General features: G+C 44.7%; 1 protein-coding gene across 2 annotated transcripts in view; it reads right to left on the minus strand.

Annotated features, from left to right (window-relative positions):
- plekhh2 (pleckstrin homology domain containing, family H (with MyTH4 domain) member 2) overlaps positions 1-19985 on the minus strand; it is a 229085-nt gene that overhangs the window by 75772 nt on the left and 133328 nt on the right. For both annotated transcript variants that reach the window (XM_070889372.1, XM_070889371.1), the window contains exons 11-13: positions 16106-16256; positions 10958-11097; positions 8590-8700 (exon numbers count right to left, since the gene is read on the minus strand). In XM_070889372.1, coding sequence (XP_070745473.1) covers positions 8590-8700; positions 10958-11097; positions 16106-16256 — 402 coding nt within the window. The remainder of the gene's footprint in view (positions 1-8589; positions 8701-10957; positions 11098-16105; positions 16257-19985) is intronic.

Genomic DNA, 19985 nt, shown 5'->3' on the forward strand with positions numbered 1-19985 from the left:
GTCTGTGTTTCCAGTCTACTTTAGCCAACTCTGCCCTCATCCCACTGTAGTCCCCTTTGTTTGAGCATAGTACGCTCGTTTCTGACTCAACTTCCTCACCCTCAATCTGTATTACAAATTCAACCATACCGTGATCACTCATTCCGAGAGGATCTTTTACTAGGAGATCGTTTATTTTTCCTGTCTCATTACACAGGACCAGGTCTAAGATAGCTTGCTCCCTTGTAGGTTCTGTAACATACTGTTCTAAGAAACAATCCCATATGCATTCTATGGATTCCTCCTCCAGGCTACCCCGTGCGATTTGATTTGACCAATTGATATGTAGGTTAAAACCAGACAGTTGGGAAAAATACATGCCAAGGCTAGGTCACATGGGGTGGTAAGAGATTACGGGAAACAAAAGACGATTGAAAAACATCTCAACTGGTTGAAAGCAGTCAGGCCAAGAGGACAAGAGTTCGCAGACCTGAGAATGATGTGGCACATAACTTATCAGATAAAAGGCGCACAGAGGAGGTAATGAAGCTTGCTGTCAATATAATTGTATTAATCAATTAATCATAGTCGGTAGGTGAAAATTTTGTGATGCGGCAGGGAAACAACAAATGAAAAGGCTCCGCGCGGAACTTCATGATTTTGTATGTACTTTGACTGTATAAATACAGTAACGCGACAATTGTTCGGAGAGAACAGCTGGTTTGGGTCACCGAGTTACTGAACTCCTGTAGAAGCTATCTCTCCCTCGATCGAGTATTTAATAAACGATTCTTTTCTCCAAAACAGACTTGTGTCGAGTATCTTTGTAATACTCCACATCATTTCCCAACCAGTATAATTTATAATCCTGCATTTGTGGTGATAAGGAACTTCCCCGACTGGGAATGAAAGAAATGAGAGATAGAGTAGCAATATGATTGTGGAATGTCATTGCCAAAGGGCTGTGAACAATTCACTTGCCTCTCTGTGTCAGGGAATGGATAATGGGACAGAGGAGTAAAAAATTTACCAATATAAAGAAGAAAAGAAAAAGAGTGGAAAAGCATAATTGCGAAGCACTGGAGCTTATAAAAGAGCACTGGTATACTATGATCCAATATAGGATGAAAGAGGCTAATACATCTGTACAAGTGATTAAAGAATAATTTTATATCTGAAGTTAATCCAGGTAATGTGAGTGATACCACTATGCAAACAACATTCCACTAGTTCAGCTATAAAACAAAAAAGTTACAAATAGAAAAATATAACACATGCTCAATGGTACAAGACATTGTATAGAGCTCAATTTTCCCCAGTTATCTGCAACATTTTTTTGGCGTGTGCCACTTTTTTTGCCGGAAATTAAAATATCCAAGTTTCCCCAAAGTTTCGGCGCCAGCGTAACTCAGTTAGGAACGATTTTTTTAGTTTCGTTTTTTTTGCGTCATTGGGGGTGTAACCTGATATCTGCACCAGTTTTTCACATTTAAGCAAGTTTGGCCAACTTATATTTTTCCGAGGACGGCGTATGTGACCACTCCCAAAAAACCTTCTGGGCACTTAAGAAAAGCCAGCGCACATTACAAATTCGGCGCAGAAAGATGCCATTGTTTTTAGGCGAAGTTTTGGAGGGAGTCAAGAAGACAAAGAATATGCATCACGAAGCTTAATATTTTCAAAGTCAAAAGGGAGAAAATGGAAGCCTAATAAAATTCCTTAATTTTGGATTTTTTTTCAAAGTACCACGCCACCACCGAACATCTCCTCACCGGGCTCGAGGGTCAGAGCATCAGCCGGCAGAATCGCTCCCTCGCCCGGACACAGGGGCTCGGCTTCAAAAGAAGCCCGGGGGTGGGAAGTATGGAAGCCGAACTGAAGGGATGAGAACGCTTTAGACATACAGCAGCATCAAAAGAAGCCCAGGGTGGGGGTGGGGAGTGGGGGGGGGGGGGCGGGTGGACACCGAGCTCCTGTCCAGGTAAAGGAGCGATTCTGCCGGACGACCCTCGAGCCTGGTGATGGGACGTTTGGTCAGTGGTGGGGTGGTACTTTGAAAAAAACCAAAAATGAAAGAATTGCGTTAGACTTCGTTACCTCAAATGTCTTCAGGTCCAGTGGCAATGGGGTCCAGGACGACTGGAGACCAGGCACTACTATATGGGCCTAATTGCCTACGGCGAGGTGTTGGCCACAGGCACGGCGCTGGGTAGCGCCCTTGGTGGTAGGTAGTCCAAGGTTTGATTGTGGGCAGGCATTGGGGGGGGGGGGGGGGGCGGCGGCAGCAGTGCACTGGGGTTCAGAATGGGGGGGGCAGCCATTGTACTCACCAGGTGCTGGAGGAGAAGGAGAAGACCAGACCATCAGTTGGGAAGGAGAGGTCCAGATGTGGGGGGGGGGGGCAGGGGGCGGGCAAGGAGGTGGCGGCCCGATAGCCAGGTCCAGCCGCCCAGTCGCCGCAGGAGGTCCAGTCGGGAGATCCAGGTCATGTCGAGTTGTCCAGCCGGCAGGCCCCAGTCACGCCGCGTCGCTGTAGGAGGTCCAGCCGGGAGGTCCAGGTCGCATAGGGTCATCCAGCCACTGCAGGAGGTCCAACCAGGAGGCCGAAGTTGCGTTGAGTCGCCGCAGGAGGACCAGTCGGGAGACGCCGATGTGCGGTGTGGTGGGAGGCCTGAGGTAGGCCTGAACTTTTGGGATTCGCGGGGTTGGGGTTAGGGTGAGGATTTAATTCTTTAAGACCCCCTATTGGGGTCTATTAGGGCTAGGGCTGGGGCTTGGGGAGGATTAGATAGTGGGGGGGGGGGGGTAGGGGAGTTGAGGGCCGAGGAACTGTTTAAGTAGGGGAGCTCCCTAGGGAGCTGCTACCCCGACGGCCGTCCAACATCCACTCCTGCATGGCTCAGAGACGTGGACCATGTACAGTAGACACCTCAAGTCGCTGGAGAAATACCACCAGCGATGTCGCCGCAAGATCCTGCAAATCGCCTGGGAGGACAGACGCACAAATGTTAGGGTCCTCGTCCAGGCCAACATCCCCAGCATTGAAGCACTGACCACACTTGATCAGCTCCACTGGGCAGGCCACGTAGTTTGCATGCCAGACACGAGACTCCCAAAGCAAGCGCTCTACTCGGAACTCGTCCACGGCAAACAAGCCAAAGGCGGGCAGAGGAAATGTTACAAGGACACCCTCAAAGCCTCCCTGATAAAGTACGACATCCCCACTGACACCTGGGAGTCCCTGGCCATAGACCGGCCTAAGTGGTGGGCACTGAGCTCCTTGAGTATTGTCACCTAGAGCATGCAGAAATCAAGCTCAGGCAGCGAAAGGAGCGTGCGGCAAACCAGGCTCCCTGCCCACCCTTTCCCTCAATGACTATCTGTCCCACCTGTGACAGGGACTGTGGTTCTCGTATTGGACTGTACCTAAGTACTCATGCTAAGAGTGGAAACAAGTCTTCCTCGATTCCGAGGGACTGCCGATGAAATGTCTTCATTGAATGTCTGGCTTCCCGTTCTAAGCAAGCCTATTGTGCATGTGCAGACCAAGGGTGATCCATACTAGGGCGTCAATCTTGGGGAGAGAGAGAACAAAGAAGGTTTAACTGCTTTGTCCTGATGTTTTGAGCTTCTTGCAAAGCTACAATTAAGTTATGGGGACAATACTGACAATGCCATATCTCGTGCAAGCCTTCTGTATGATGGTTGCTGCGGGGAAGATTGATTAGACATCATCGTATGAGGAACCGTAGGATGATGGGCAGGAGGCCTTACCCACATCGGGTATATCGAGACAGGCGTTCATACCTGCACCTGTGTGATGCAGACTGTGTGAGAAGGCTGCGATTCCGCAAAGAAGTTGTAACCGAGACCTATTATAAAGGCAGATCTGCACCCTAGAAGCATCAAAAGGATTGTTTTGTCAGTTGAAGTAAAGATTGCATCTGCATCATTCCAGGCCACAACTGGGGATGTGTGCACCATTTCTCAACATGCAACACATATCTGCATTCAGCAGGTGACTGCTGCACTATAAGCCTGGAGGAATGACTACATAAAGTTCCCCATGATCCCCCAGGCAATGCGTGACAGGGCTGTGGATTTCTCCAGGATTGCTGGCTTCCCAAAGGTACAGGGCTGCATTGACTGTACCCACATTGCCTTGCAAGCATCTTTGGAGGATTCAGAGATGTAGAGGAACAGAAAAGGTTTCCACTCCATGGGCTCAAGTTTCGGCCCAAGTTGCTCCTATTTTTTTGGAGCAACTAGTTTAGAATGGAACATCTTAGCAATTGCAATTCTCGGCATTTAGTTTGCTCCAGTTCTAGTCAGTTAGAATAGTTTCATTTTAGAACAGATTTTTTTTTCGAGAGGGGGCGTGTCCAGCCACTTAAGCCTGTTTTGCAAGTTTAGGCAGCGAAAACTTACTCCGAACTAACTTAGAATGGAGTAAATGTAGATTTTTGTACGCTCAGAAAAACCTTGCCTGCACTTATAAATCAGGCGTAGGGAACGAGAGATGGTGGGGTGGGGGAGGGAAGTTTACAAACATTAAACACTTCACTTTTACAAATAAAGAGCCATCATTAGTATTAAATGAGAAATAGATCAAAAAAATCAATCAACATTTAAAAAAAAAATGTTAAAAAAATTTAAAATCAAATCAATAAATAAAAAATTATTTCTACTCACCTACTGTGGCACCGGGAGCCCTCCAACAGCGTGCTGGGATGCCCCCCCAGTGTCTCTCTCTCTCTGTCTCTGTGTTTCTGACAGCGAACGGTGGAAGGAGAGAGGATGGAGGGGGGGAGGGGAGGGAGTGGATGGGGGGGGAGGGAGGAGAGGAGGGGGGAGGGAGAGGAGGGTGGAGGGAGAGGAGAGAGAGGGGGGAAGGAGAGGAGGGAGAGGGGGGGGAGAGGAAGGAGAGGGGGAGGGAGAGGAGGGAGGGAGAGAGAGGGAGGGAGGGTGAGAGAGGAGGGAGGGAGGGAGGGGGAGAGAGGGGGGAGAGAGGAGAGAGGGAGAGAGGAGGGAGAGAGGGAGGTGGAGAGAGGAGGGAGAGGGGGAGGTGGAGAGAGGAGAGAGGGAGGGAGGGGAGGGAGAGGAGGGAGGGAGGGAGAGGAGGGAGGGAGGGGGAGAGAGGAGGGAGGGAGGTGGGGAGAGGAGGGAGGGAGGGAGGTGGGGAGAGGAGGGAGGGAGGGAGGTGGGGAGAGGAGGGAGGGAGGTGGGGAGAGGAGGGAGGGAGGGAGGTGGGGAGAGGAGGGAGGGAGGAAGGTGGGGAGAGAGGAGGGAGGGAGGGAGAGAGGAGGGGGGAGAGGCTGAACGGGTTGGGTCGGGCCGCTGCCGCCGCCAACGACACTTCGGGCGGGCCCCGCCGCTGACGGGGGGGGGGGGATGAGGGGGGAGGGAGCTGAATGGGAGGGAGGTCCAGTCCCGATCTTCGCCTGGTGAATCCATTCGGCCAGGGCTAGGGTCAGGCCCCTCCCACGCAGTCTCGGGGGCCTGGAGCTACTGCACATGCGCGCACACTCTAGCGCGCGTGTGCAGAGGTCCCAGCACTGTTTTCAGCGCCGGGACCTGGCTTCGCCCCCGACCCCTTGTGCTGCATCACGCCGAGCACGAAGATGTCCTGAGGAGACCAGAGAACCACAAGGTAAGTTTTCGCCGCCCTTTTTCTTCCAGAAAGTCAGCGCACCTTATCACGATGCGCCATTTTTCCAGAGGGTGGAAACTTGGACCCCATGAATGTGCATCTCGTCTGTGACGACATGCGTCGCATCATGGCAGTTGATGGGTTTATTCTACGCGAGAGTGCTATATCTGCCATGTTTCACCAGAAGGGCAGAACTGGCTGCTGGGAGACAAAGGATACAGCCTCGCCAGCTGGCTCATTAAGCCTCTACACGTAAACCAGATGCAAGCTGACCGGGAATACAACATGTTGCACATAATATAGCATCTTGAAGCAGCATTTCCGATGCCTGGACCATTCTAGAGGTTACTTGCAATACTTCCCGAAGATTGTTGGTCAGTTCACTGTTGTGTGATGCATGCTGCATAACTTAGCCATCATGAGGTAGCAGCAGCTGGTAGTAGAAGATCCAGCTGAGGCGAGAGTGACTGATGATGAGGAGGAAAATGCAAGTGATGATGAGGAGGAGGTGGAAGCCATGCAACCCGGAGCATGACAGTGGAGGAGGGCGTGCCGTCATGTCCCTTTAACGATTGCTCGAGCCTTGAGGCAGCAGCTCATCAACGCTTTGCTGCCTGAAGGCTCAGCGGCAACTATTACAAATGGACCACGTTTACTGATTGGACCTATTCTGTAATGTTGTGTTGTGTTGTGTTAATGGAACAAATAATAGAAATTATTCTTCTTTAGTTCAAAAAGTTGTGTTAATAATGGAACAAATAATGGGAATTATTCAGTTACAATTTAAAATATATTTTATTCAAAAGCTTAACACTTGTTTGTACTTAACTTAACTTTAATAAAAATATTCCTGTATCAAACTTTAAAGTTGTCAGTTAAGATCACTTACAAACTTTAAGATCATTTACAAACTTTTAAACTTGTAAATTTACATCACTTACAAAAAACTTTTAATTTGAAAACAGTTACAACAGTAACAACAACAGCAGCAGCAAAGAAAGACTGCATCCATCTCTCCTCCAGCTTATTCTAAGACCGTCCGCTGTGCTTGGTTTGGGTGACTTCACATCTGCCCGCAGGCGATGGCGCGGCATTTCTCGGGTTGGTACCAAGCTTATTCTTTCAAACATCTCGGGTAATGCGCACTTCTTGATGTGGGCGTGGGCAGGCGGTAATGTGGATGGCTCGGCTTGGGCCTCTTCAGAGGCTGGTCTGAGGATTGGAGTGGGAGTGGCAGTTGATTCCGTCAATGGCCACGGGGTCTGGGTGTGTTCCCTTATTGCAGCAGCTAACTCCGACATTCCCTCCCTCATGTTCACCGACAGTGTATCGATTACCTGCCACATTCTCTCCCTCATGTGCCCGAACAGTGTTCCCATTTCTCGTGAGAGTGTTGTTACTTCTCCAGACAGTCCCGATACCTCATCACCCACCCCACTGATGGTGTCCAGGAGTGATCACGTAAGGTCAATGCTCTTTGCACTCATTGTCATCATCTGAACCACATCTGTTAGATCCTGCACCTCAGGAGAGCGCTGTCGAGCTCTCCTTCCCCTCCTCACCCTGGGTGTGGCTCACTGCATCCCACTGGGACCAACAGCCTCAGACTGTGCGAAACCATGGAATGTCCCAACACTCGCACCACTCAGGAAAGGGGCTGGCACCTCAATGGGAGGCACCAGCACCTTCTCCAGAGTGAGTACAACAGTGGGGGCTTCATACTCCCCCTGCCACTCCCCCTCCCCCCCCCCCCCATGCTCTTGGTCTGGAAGGTGGGATTGGAAGATGCTCTCCTCTTCAGGCTTGTCCGCGTCTGAATCAGCTTCAGCCTCTTCAGGGTTGGCCTCAAGTTCTGCAAAATACAACAGAACAGACAAATAGTTAGCAGCAGAGGAAGGAGCAGGGTGGCATGAGTAGGCTCACACAGAGCAGGCAGCAGGCTCATTTGTAGGACCACAATGAATGATAGCACATTGCATCAACCGAAGCGTAGCTGTCGGAGACATCCTCATGAACTGAAGCATTGCTAACCTGCGCAGTACTTAACTTTTAGCAAAGCAAGAATGTGGAATTTGCAAGACTTGCACTCTTTCTCGAGTGTGGGCCCAGCTTGTGCAGTGATGGTTGCTTTTATCCAGGCAGGATCCGTCAAAGCAGCAACCCCGTCTTCCATGTGTCAGCAGGTGCAGATTTGCCGGGCCTCCTCCTGTTCGAGTTCTCTCTCTTTTGTTGTGTGCCACCCTTCTCTGCAAAGATGAAAATATAACTTTTTAGAGAGGGTGTCTTTCTGCTGAGTGGGACATACAGATGGTCACATTTATAATTGCAATTCCAATGAATAAGTGAAAATATTACTTACACTAACTAATTGACCAAGGTCCTACCACTTCTTTCTGCACTGGCCTCCAGACCTCAGGATGGTCACCAATGCACAATAATCTTTGGCAAGTTGGTTCCAGCGTTTCTTCATTTCTTTTGGTGAAACTTTTGTGTGACCTCTGCTGGTGTCCAGCTCATGTCATCTGGCCTCAATGACAGTAACTAGTGCCTCCACTTCCTCTTGCAAGAAGTTCTTGGTCCTTGAGCCACATTGCATTTGCAGCTCCGATTTTTCCACTGAGAATTAAAGTTCTCACACACAACTGGCTCTTGAACCGGGAGGTGTACTGGGCATGTGCGCCCATAGCAGTCACGTTAAAAACGTCATTTTTTTTTCCACGCATGCGCATTTTGCCGGCACAGACATTAGGCTCCACCCCCCCAAAGCTAAGGCCAGGCTGCACGGCACCAATTTCAAAAATTAGAACTGGGAAACTTGCAAGTTAAGTTTTTGGCATAGTCGGGGCCAAAAATAACGGGCGTAACTTTTGAAATACGCCAAAAAAACAGCATTGGAGTAAACTGAGCCCATTCGTGACTTTGTATAGTTAGAAATGAATAGTTATACTTATCTTACTTACTGGTGATTTGTAGTACAGCAATTCACCACCTTTAAGGACAAACCATCGCCGTTTCCATGTTTTCACTTTTCCTCCCAATTTTAACAAATATCCAGACTTTTCTAACGGTTCCTGTACAAGAGATCATTGTGTATTTTGATTATTACTGTGTTATTTAAAGAATGCTTAACGTGTTTTTTTGCCAATTCACATTCTTAAATGGATTTGGAACTAAGCAAGTTTTAGTGGGGCACATTTTTCTGTCCATTTGATACTATTGTATATAGAGAGGGGCTGTGACCTAATTTATTGTTAAAGGTAACACCTTTTGTACTTTATGAAAAAAAGCATATTTATTTGGAAGGTAGGATATTCTCAAGGAAAAGTGCTGAAATTTTAGGGGAACTCCTGTTTACCTCCAACAAGGATTTTTTGTATATTTGTGTGGGTTTCAAAATTTCCAATCAAATCCATTAGGACATAGAAAGGACCAGCTTCAAGTTGTACTCTTCTATACTATCTTAATACTAATGAATCAAATGGATTGAAAAGGAAACAATTGCTCAAGTAAGGTTATTTAACCCAAAATTTACATTAGAAGAAAATAACAGAATTCTCCTAGTTTCTTTAAGCATCTCAAGGAACACTCAAATGCAGCAGTTCATTCCTGCCATTTGACTGGTGACTTGCAAAAGAAGATAAGAACATAAGAAATAGGAGCAGGAGTAGGCCATTTGGCCCATCGAGCCTTCTCCGCCATTCATTAAGATCATGGCTGATCATTAGCTCCACTTCACTGCCCACTCCCCATTCCTTTATTCCCTTAGCGCTCAAAAATCTGTCTATCTCCGCCTTAAATATAGTAAATCACCCAGCCTCCACAGCTCTCTGGGGCAGATAATTCCATAGATTTACAATCCTCAGAGAAGCAATGTCTCATCTCAGTTTTAAATGGGCGGCCCCTTATTCTAAGACTATGTTCCCTAGTTTTAGTTTCCTCCATGAGTGGAAATATCCTCTCTGCATCCATCTTGTCAAGCCCCCACATTATCTTATAAGTTTCAATAAGATCACCTCTCATTCTTCTGAACTCCAATGTGTATAGGCCCAACCTACTCAACCTATCCTCATAAGTCAACCCCTTCATCTCCGGAATCAACCTAGTGAACCTTCTCTGAACAGCCTCCAAAGCAAGTATATCCTTCCTTAAATATGGAGACCAAAACTGTATGCAGTACTCTCGGTGTGGCCTCACCAATACCCTGTACAGTTGTAGCAGAACTTCTCTGCGTTTATACTCTCTCCCCCTTGCAATAAAGGCCAACATTCCATTTGCTGTCCTGATTACTTGCTGTACCTGCATACTAACATTTTGTGTTTCATGTACAAGGACCCCTAGGTCTCTCTGTACTGCAGCACTTTGCAATTTTTCTCCATTTAAATTAGAATTTGCTTTTCTATTATTTCTACCAAAGTGGCTAACCTCACATTTTCCCACATTCTACTCCATCTGCCAAATGTTTGCCCACTCAATTAGGCTGTCAATATCCCTTTGCAGATTTTTTGTGTCCTCCTCACTATTTGCTTTCCCACCCATCTTTCTATCAGCAGCAAACTTGGCTACATTACACTCGGTCCCTTAATCCAAGTCATTAATATAGATTGTAAATAGTTGAGGACCCAGCTCCGATCTCTGCAGCACCCCACTCGTCACTGTTTGCCAACCGAAAAATGGCCCATTTATCCCGACTCTCTGTTTTCTGTTAGTTAACCAATCCTCTATCCATGCTAATATATTACACCCAACCCCATGAGCTCTTATCTTGTGCAGTAACCTTTTATGTGGCACCTTATCGAATGCCTTCTGGAAATCCAAATACACCACCCCCCTTATCCACTCTGCTCATTACATCCTCAAAGAACTCCATAAAGATGTAACGTTATTCAGGACAACATTAATGAACAATGCAGGACAACATTAATGAACAATGCAGAGTGAAACACCTTTATAGTTGAAGACAACTAACATTTTGAATAGTCAGTATCTATTGGTGTAAGCAAACTTACCCAGAAGTGTTGTAGGTTGTTCGCCATGGCCAACCACAGCTGAGCTTAATTCTGACCTTGTTCAATAATCATAAACACACAATTTTGAGTAAGGGTCGTCGGATAACGATCAGGATTGAGGACTGACTGATTTCACCACACCCAAGCCTGGAGTATTGACATCAGGTGGTACTCCCGTGATGGGCTGGGATAAGATTAATAAACTCAGTACAGATAATGGATCAAACCATTCTAATCTGAAAGGCTTAGTACTGCAGCAGGCAGTACATTTACTTGCTGTGCTAGTGAGTGAGATTCGGACTTGATGAGGATAAAAACTTACATTTTTCCCACTGTCAATGGAATGGGAAGAACATGTTTTTGGAAGTTTCTGCTCTGGCTCGGAACATTCTGTGTCTGTAGAGTATGCATCTGGTGGGATGGCATAATCACATTCTGAGGTCATAGAGGACATTGATACACCTGTTCAAAATATGAATACAATATTTTCATTATTATTTATACAAATAGAATACTTATTAAAATATTTATTTTTGGACACAAAATATAAAGATAGCATCCCTATCAATAGTTCAAAGGCTTGAATCCCAGGAATGTCTCTCACTTAAGCCCTATGCATCCACCGGGAATGAGTTTTGCTATTCTGAACTATTGGACCTAGATACAATGCTGCACCACACCTTGTCTGGATGCTTCACCTGAAACTTAGGGGAAAGTAACCTATTTTACTTCGTCCACTAGAAATGGCCCTTCAGTCACTCTCTTAATTAAAGGAGGGCAGCTAAAGGCTTGTGGCATCATGGGGAGTCAAAGTGTTAACAGAGTATAAAATCTAAAGCAATAAAAATGGGGTTAGCATGGGCAATGCACATCCTTCCTCTTTTATTGTTTTATATATTCGAGCAGGGTCTTATTCAAACTTTGATGTGCTGTGCTCTGATCTAGGGTAAAATAGGCAATGAAACACAGATACATTATGTCCCTGAATTGAGAATGATTTTGTGACTGCAGAGCTCTTCATACTCAATGCAGCAATATTTTCCAGGTTTAGGAATGTTTGGGAGTATTTGTTTTATGCTGTATTTTACTCAAAGTTTTCTCTCAGTAAATATTAATCCACACTAAAAGATAAATCTATATTTAGTTATCTACTTTTAAAATTTTCATGTGGAGAATGTCTTCATCGCACCTACAGGATAGTGCAACGATATTGGTATTACACATATTTGTGTTGATCTGGGGTCCTTATTACCCCTTCCTACTTCAATTTCAACTCTATGTAGTGACTTCCATAGTAACATAGGAAAAGGAAGGAGTATACTATTCAGCTCCTCAAGCCTATTCCACCATTCAATTAGATCTTGCCTAATCTGTTCATCAACTCCATTTACCTGCATTTGACTCATCTTACCCAATAAACATCTCTTGACCTCAGTCTTGACATTTTCAATTGACCCCCAACATCCACAGCTTTTTGAGGGAGAGATTAAGTGCTTCTGGATTTCACTTATGAATGGCCTTGCTCTAATTTTGTAATTGTGTCTTTGTTCTGGATTGCCCCACCAGACGAAATAGTTCTCTGCAACTACTCTATCAAATCCTTTTAGCATTTTAAACACCTCGATTACATCACCCTTCAATCTTCTAAACTCAAGGGAATTTGAATCAACTTTATGCAATGCATCCTCATAGCTTAACCCTTTAAGCCTTGATTTTATTCTGATAAATCTGAACTGTATCCCTTTCAATTACAGTAATAGTGGTGCATTAGTGTGGTACTTGTGTCCTAGAGCTGACTTTTGCACAAGTGAAAAATATTTTTAACTTATCACCAACATTGCAAAGTTTAAATATAGAACCTGTTTATACTGAACTTTGATATATTGAATATCTCGATGTATCGTGAGGCCCAGTCCCTATGATCAAATTTTATTGATCTTTACTATGATACATACACTTAGCTAAACTCACTTGCTCTCAACCCATTCCTGTTCTCCTGTGCTATCTAGCAGGATATCCTGTTCTCCCAGGCTACTATATGCACATTAGCTGTGTACCTAAACTTGATTCAATTTGTCCAGTATGAACGTTGTGATACTCATCTACTTAATTCTCCAACTGCCACTGTCCTGACTGTAAGTTTCAGATAGTGTGTGTGTGAACCTTGGACATCGACAGCCAGCACTATTTATACTGTGGGATGCAATTGTTAGAATTTTCTGGGTGCAACAGCATAGGAAATGTTTGTTCCCTTATTGGCAGATAAATTTACTTGAGGTTCAAGAATAGCAGACCACTGCTGGAGAATAATACAGGAGGCTAGCATTGCATTTATACCGAGCAAGGCAGGCTAGGTTTAGGAACAGGCATGTTTTGCAGTCATCAGAGTAGATGACTGTCTGGAAAGTCCTAGAGAATGGGCCAGGAATTTTTGATATTTGAAAAGTTATTTTCCAGTTCCCTTGGACTTCAATATATTGAGATTCCACTGTATTTATTACATGGCACTCATTTGAAACACATCACACTATACAAAGGGATAAATGGAGCACATGGAGGCATGTGTCATTAAGAATGTGCTATGTTATTACATTGGCAGTCATTGCGTTTTATTACTAAGCTGATTAAAGTGAAGTTCAATGAAAGTATACATTTACTGTGGATTTTAGAATTATTCTTAGCCAATCAGATCAATATTTAAGAAGGGGGATAGAACATGTCCAGGGAATTATAGACCAGTCAGCTTAACATCGGTGGTAGGAAAAATAATAGAATCATTACGAAAGGAGGAAATAGCAGAGCATCTACAAACCAAAAATATAACAACAAATAGTCAGCATGGATTTCAAAAGCGAAAGTCTTGCTTGACCAACTTCATTGAATTTATTGAAGAGGTAACAGAAAGATTAGACAATGGTAATGCAGTAGATGTAATTTATATATATTTTCAAAAGGTCTGTGGTGCAATGGGTTAGTGCGTTTGGCTGTTAACCGAAAGATTGGTGGTTCGAGCCCACCCAGGGATGAAGCCTTTAACTGTTTTTCCCCCAAGGTTCCAGGTTGTCATTGTGCATTTTGTACTGAAGTTGCATGTTCAGCCATGAACTCATTAAATGGCGGCGCAGGCTAGAAGGGCCGAATAGCCTATTCCTGCACCTATTTTTCTATGTTTCTATGTTTCTATGTCTTCGATAAGTTACCCCATAATAGACTGATGAACAAGGACAGAAAATTCTGAGTCAGGGGACAAGTAGCAGAATAGATAGCTAGCTGGCTTCAAGACAGAAAGCAGAAAGAATAGGGGTGAAAGGTAGCTATTCACAATGGCAGAAGGAGGGTAGTGGTGTTCCACAAAGATCAGTGCTAGGACCAGTTGCTTATAATTTATATTAATGATTTAGACTTTGGAATCAAAAACACAGGCCCCAAGTTTTGTCCCGCGGCGAAAACGGCGCACCTCCAAGCTGGGCGCCTGTTTTTCGCGCTGAAAACTGCGCTTAAAAAAAAGTTCGATATTCTCGAGCTCCTTGGAGCTCGATGTCTGCTTGGCGCGGCGCGCTCTTCGCAGCAGGGGGCGGAGCCTAACACTCGCGCCGATTTTCTAAGTAGCAGGAGGCGGGTACAATTTAAATTAGCCTTCTTGGTGCCGGCAACCCTGCGCGTGCGCGTTGGAGCGTGCACGCATGCGCAGTCTCAAACAAATATTGGCACTCGGCCATTTTTAAAAGGACTGCAGAAAAAGTGAAGATTTGTTTCTTGGACCCACTGACGCCGCCCCATAAGCGTGGCCGAACGGCCTAAAGAATCTTAATCAGCTGCGTGTGTCCTGTGTTCTTTCTTCGGCTCCCGGCCAGCCACTGACGTCGCTGCTATCTCATGGCCGAATGGCCTCACGTCCGTCCGGGTGCTGCATCTTCGCGGGGAATGAAGGCCTGCCTCAAGCACCGCAGCTCAGCTCGAAGGCTGCTTCCCGCCTACCGCTGCCGTCGAGACACTGATGCCACACCCCTGCCTGTCTCCAACATGAAAGGCCTGCCTGAAGCACAGCAGCTTGAATGCTGCTGCTGTTTCACACAGGTAGGAAGATGGTTTATTTAATATTTTCTTTGCTTATACATTTTTTTTCAGGTTTGATTTATTTGTATAATATTTGTATAAGTATAACTAAGGATTGATTGTCAAATTTAATGACTTCCCTTCCCCCCCTCCAACCCCCACCTCGTTCCCTACGCCTAATTTGTAACCTACGCCTGATTTTCTAAAGTGTAGACAAGGTTTTTTCGAGCGTACAAAAATCTTCACTTACTCCATTCTAAGTTAGTTTGCAGTAAGTTTTCACTGACGAAACTTTGAAAACAGGTGTAAGTGGCCGGACACGCCCCCTTTTGAAAAAAAAATTCTGTTCCAAAGTGAAACTGTTCTAACTGACTAGAACTGGAGCAAACTAAATGGCGAGAATTCCGATTTCTAAGATATTCCGTTCTACACCAGTTGCTCCTAAAAATCAGGAGCAAATCATGGCGAAACTTGGGGCCACAATTTCTAAATTTGCGGATGACACCAAATTGGGGGCAATAGTCAATACTGAGGAGGACTGCAACAAATTACAGGGGGACATTAATAAATTTGTTGAATGGGCATATAATTGGCAAATTAAGTTCAACACAGATAAATGTGAGGTATTACATTTTGGTAGGAAGAATAGGGAGGTCACTTATTACTTGGAGGGTGCGAGTCTAGGTGGAGTAGAGGAACAAAGGAATCTCAGAGTACAATTACACAAATCACTAAAAGTTGCGACATAGGTTAGCAAGGTCATAAAAAAGCAAACCAAGCACTAGGGTTTATTTCTAGAGGTATAGAATTGAAAATTGGGAAGTTATGCTAAACCTGTATCGAACCTTGGTTAGACCACACATGGAGTACTGCGTACAGTCTGGTCAGCATATTATAAAAAGGGGAAAAAGGCACTGGAGTGGGTGCAGAGAAGATTTACAAGGATGATACCAGAAATGCGAGGATATATACATATCAGGAAAGGGTGAACAGGCTGGATCTCTTCTCTCTTGAAAAAAGGCTGAGGGGTGACCTAAAATTATGAAAGGTTTTGATAGAGTGGATACAAAGAGAATGTTTCCACTTGTGGAGAAGAGCATAACTAGAGGCCCTCAATATAAGACAGTCACCAAGAAATCCAATAGGGAATTCAGAAGAAATTTCTTTACCCAAAGAATAGTAAGCATGGACTGGTTGGACTAAATGGTCTGTTTCTGATCTGTATATCCTACGTATTCCTATGTAATTAGAACTCATCTCCAATCCTAACCGTAACTTAGACTAACTGATAAGGGATCAATTAATTACTAATCCTGGAATGTCTCATTGATTTATTCGCCAATCAGTTGTTAATATTGATCCTCATTTTTTCATTTATCTATATATTTTTTTATAAATATAAAAGAAACCTCACCTCGTTTCATGGCCCGTGGACTGCTGGGACTACTGCCTTTGCGGGAGTCTGATCCGGTCATTGAAGTCCTGGAACTTCCTCTAGAGCTGTCACTTTCTTCAGTTTCGGAAGACTCATCCGAAAAAGGGCTGGTACTGATCTGAGTTGCTTTCTTAAGGATTTGAGAAGATCTCAGTAAATCAACTTTATATTTTATCATGTGTTAAAATGTTACACTACATAGGGCAGAATTTCCTCTTTCTTGGCAATGCTTTAACAATTTAACTTACTACCCAAGGGGCCCAATTTTCCCCAGTGATTTGCACCCTTTTTGTGGCACAGGTCACTTTTTTTGGCCCAAGTTTAAAAAATCCAAATCAATATGCACCAACGTAACTCAGTTAGTTACGATTTTTTTTAGGTTCGTTTTTTTTCAGCCAAAAGGGGCGTAACCTGCCACTCGCACCAATTCTGGCCAGTTAGGCAAGTTTGGCCAGCTGAAAGTTACTCCAGTTCTTCTTAGGCCAGCATATGTGGCCTCTGTAGAAAAACCTTCTGGTGAGTTAAGGAAATCGGCGCAGGCAAGTGCAGCAGATGCCCAGACAGCAGCAGTAGGAGAGGTAAGAGGGGGAGAGAGAGGGGAAGAAGCCTTTCAGGTATAGTTACACGTGGGGACCGGGAGGGAGGAGGCCATTTGGCCTGGGATAGGGGCAGGAGAGTGGACAGGGAGGCCATTCGGCCTGGGCTAGGTGTGGGGACCGGACCGGGAGGCCACTCAGCCAGGGCTAGGTGTGGGGACTGGGAGGCCTTCTGGCCTGGGATAGGAGCAGGGATCGACATCAGGAGTTGGGGTGGGGGGGCGGGGGTGGGAGCCTTTAATCATTTAATGGAGGCATGATGCTGCAATGTATTTTAATGTGCTTGTACAGGTTGAGAGCTGGCTGGATGTTTCACTTTCTAGCCTCAGCCCGCATTGTGTCTCTGGTTACTGTGGCAACCTGATCTTTTTGGCGCAGATCAAGGCTCCACCCCCAAAACTAAAGGACAGGCTAGGCTGTGCCAAAATGAAGAAATCAAACGGGAAAACTTGGAACATTTTTTTTTGGTGTTCTTTGGCCCCCAAAAAAACAGCGTAACTCTTCAAGTACGCCAAAAAACAGCTTTGGGGAAAATTGAGCCGAAGGAATGTATTACAGGGTCATTTAAAGAATGGAAGAAAATGCTATTAGATCACCAGTGGTTAGACCCTGGGCAGAAAGGTGAATCCGATGAATCAATGGGATATACTGCAGTTAAAGGGTAAAAAAAACACCGTGGTGCAATTCCTTCTGATTGCATAACGTAACTTTCCATTGATATTTCGAGGGAAAAGGAATGGATTTATGATTTAATTAAAAGGAAAGACAGGAGGAGGCTCGAGTGGAGCATAAACGCCGGCATGGACTGGTTGAGCCGAATGCCCTGTTTCTGTGCCATATATCCTATGTAATCCTATGTAAAATACTAATCCCCACTACAGAAACAACAGGAATACATCCCGATAATTTTTAAGAGGATCATTTGGTCTTAACGGGAACATAGTGGTAACTTTTCAGTCATCATTGGGAGTGAGGTACCTTGCCCACGGACTGCACACACCAGTAAATGGCGAAGATTGGGAAACTGCTGTGTAAAAAATTACAGGCTTGAACCTACAAATTTAGAATGATTTCTGGTTGCTTGAGGCTGAAAAACTTAATGTCACTTTATTTTATAATGTTGTTAGGAGGACCTTGGCGTAATAGGATACACATCAGAATTGATTCAGAAACTCATATGCAAATATGTTATCATCAGTGAATGTAACGCAAGAACATAAGAACTAGGAGCAGAAGTAGGCCATTTGGCCCCTTGAGCCTGCTCTGCCATTCAATAAGAACATGGCTGATCTGATCTTGGGCTCAGCTCCACTTCCCTGCCCGCTCCCCATAACCCATTACTCCCTTATCGTTCAAAAATCTGTCTATCTCCACCTTAAATATATTCAAGCAACCAAGGATCAACAAAAAGAAATAGGTGAATTCGGCAAATGAACGAAACAGTGGCAGATGAAATTTAATGCAGACTTATTTCATTCAATAAGGTAGCACACATTGGTAGAAAGAACAGTCATCATATGAACATCGTGGCAGGTGCAGAACTAGCTAAAGGTGCAAATGAAAAGGATCTAGGGGCGATTGCAAACTTGGTACTGAACATATCTAATTATTGTGGAGCAACAGTAAACAAAGCAAAGAAAATGCTGTACAATATTGTTAAACCAGAAAATTATAAGTCAGAGGATGACCTACTTGAGTTTATAGGCAGGTGTTTTTCACTTTTGCACTTGCCCCTATCTACTTCCCTTCTAAAATAGTTTATGGACTGTGCTTCAACAATGGTTTGTGGCGAGAATGTCACATTCTAACTACTTTAGAATTTTAATTCCTGAAATTTCTGCCTTCTCATTACTGTTTTGCTGATTAGCGGAAACAGTCAATCACTATTTATCCTATTACAAGCCTTCATGGATATCTTTAAGATATCCAGCAGGTCACCTTAAACCATCTCACCTGCAACTTCTCAAATCTTTCTTCATAAACTTAACCCCTCATCCCTGTTAACATTTTTAGCTGTATTGTGCTGGTCAGTTTACACCTTGATTACTGCTTATAATTTTAGTCATCAACACACAGGGAAACAGACAGGTCATGTGACAATGCAGAAAAAAAAAACCTAGCTGAATCCTAGGATCCAATTTTAACCACCCACCGAGACGGGCAGGAAAGGGTCGGGCAAGGGGTTATCAGGAATGACTGGAGAAATTGTGGCTCTTTAACCTTAAAGTCAGATAACTAAAGGGTGGGTTGGTCTTGCAGAATTAATCAAGATATTGAATGGTATTAACAAGGCAAATCAGGAGCACTACCTCAAGATTAGCCAAGGCATTAGATCAAGGGGCAATAGAGTAAAACTTCAGAACGGTGAATTTAGGACAAATTTCAGAAAAAAAAATTCACTCATAGAATGATCAACAATGGGGATGATGTTCTGGTGGTGGAGCTCTCAGCTAGAGACTGGAGCATTGGGTATGTAGGGGCAGGGCGAGGCATGACGGTAGTTGAAGAAAGAGACAAAAAATAATAATATTGTTACTAATTTTTGCAAAAAATAAATCATAAATTATATATTCCTTTCCACTGAATCACAATGTACATGGGAACAACTTCCATAAATGAAAATCATAATTACAAATGGAGTTTTTTTTCCTAAACTTGGGCATTGGTTTAAATTAAGAGCCATGCTTAAAAACTAAACATAGATCATTGATATTTCAAAACGTGAAAACCGAATTAGTTTAATAAAATACGATGGAGATGGTAGGGCAGGCGATGTGTTGCAGTTATTGTATGTGGGAGCTGGTGGACACCAGTGTGATCCATGGCGACCACATCTGCAGTAAGTGTTGGCGGCTCGAGGAACTTTGGCTCAGAGTGATGAGCTGGAGTCTGAGCTTACCTGGACGCTGTGTTCCAGGAGGCAGTCACACCCATTATTTTAAATACTTCAAATTTGTTCCGTGGTCAGGGATAGGAGAGTGTGATTACGAGTGAGACAGGTATGGGGATCCAAAAGATAGCTTTGGAGGTGCCTCAGCCCTTGCACTTGTCCAACAGGTACGAGGTTCTTGCTCAGTGTGTGGACGAGAGCAGGAACTGAAGGGAGGATGGGCAAACTGCTCAGAGCACCGTGGGACAGGGCGCCATTTAAGTTGGGGGAGTAAAAAGAAACATTGTAGTGGTAGGGGACAGTATAGTTAGGGGTTTAGATACTGTTCTCTGCAGCCGAGAGCGTGAGTCCCAAAGGCTGTTTTGCCTGTCCG

The sequence above is a fragment of the Pristiophorus japonicus genome, chromosome 9 (assembly GCF_044704955.1).
Source record: "Pristiophorus japonicus isolate sPriJap1 chromosome 9, sPriJap1.hap1, whole genome shotgun sequence".
NCBI lineage: Eukaryota > Metazoa > Chordata > Chondrichthyes > Pristiophoridae > Pristiophorus > Pristiophorus japonicus.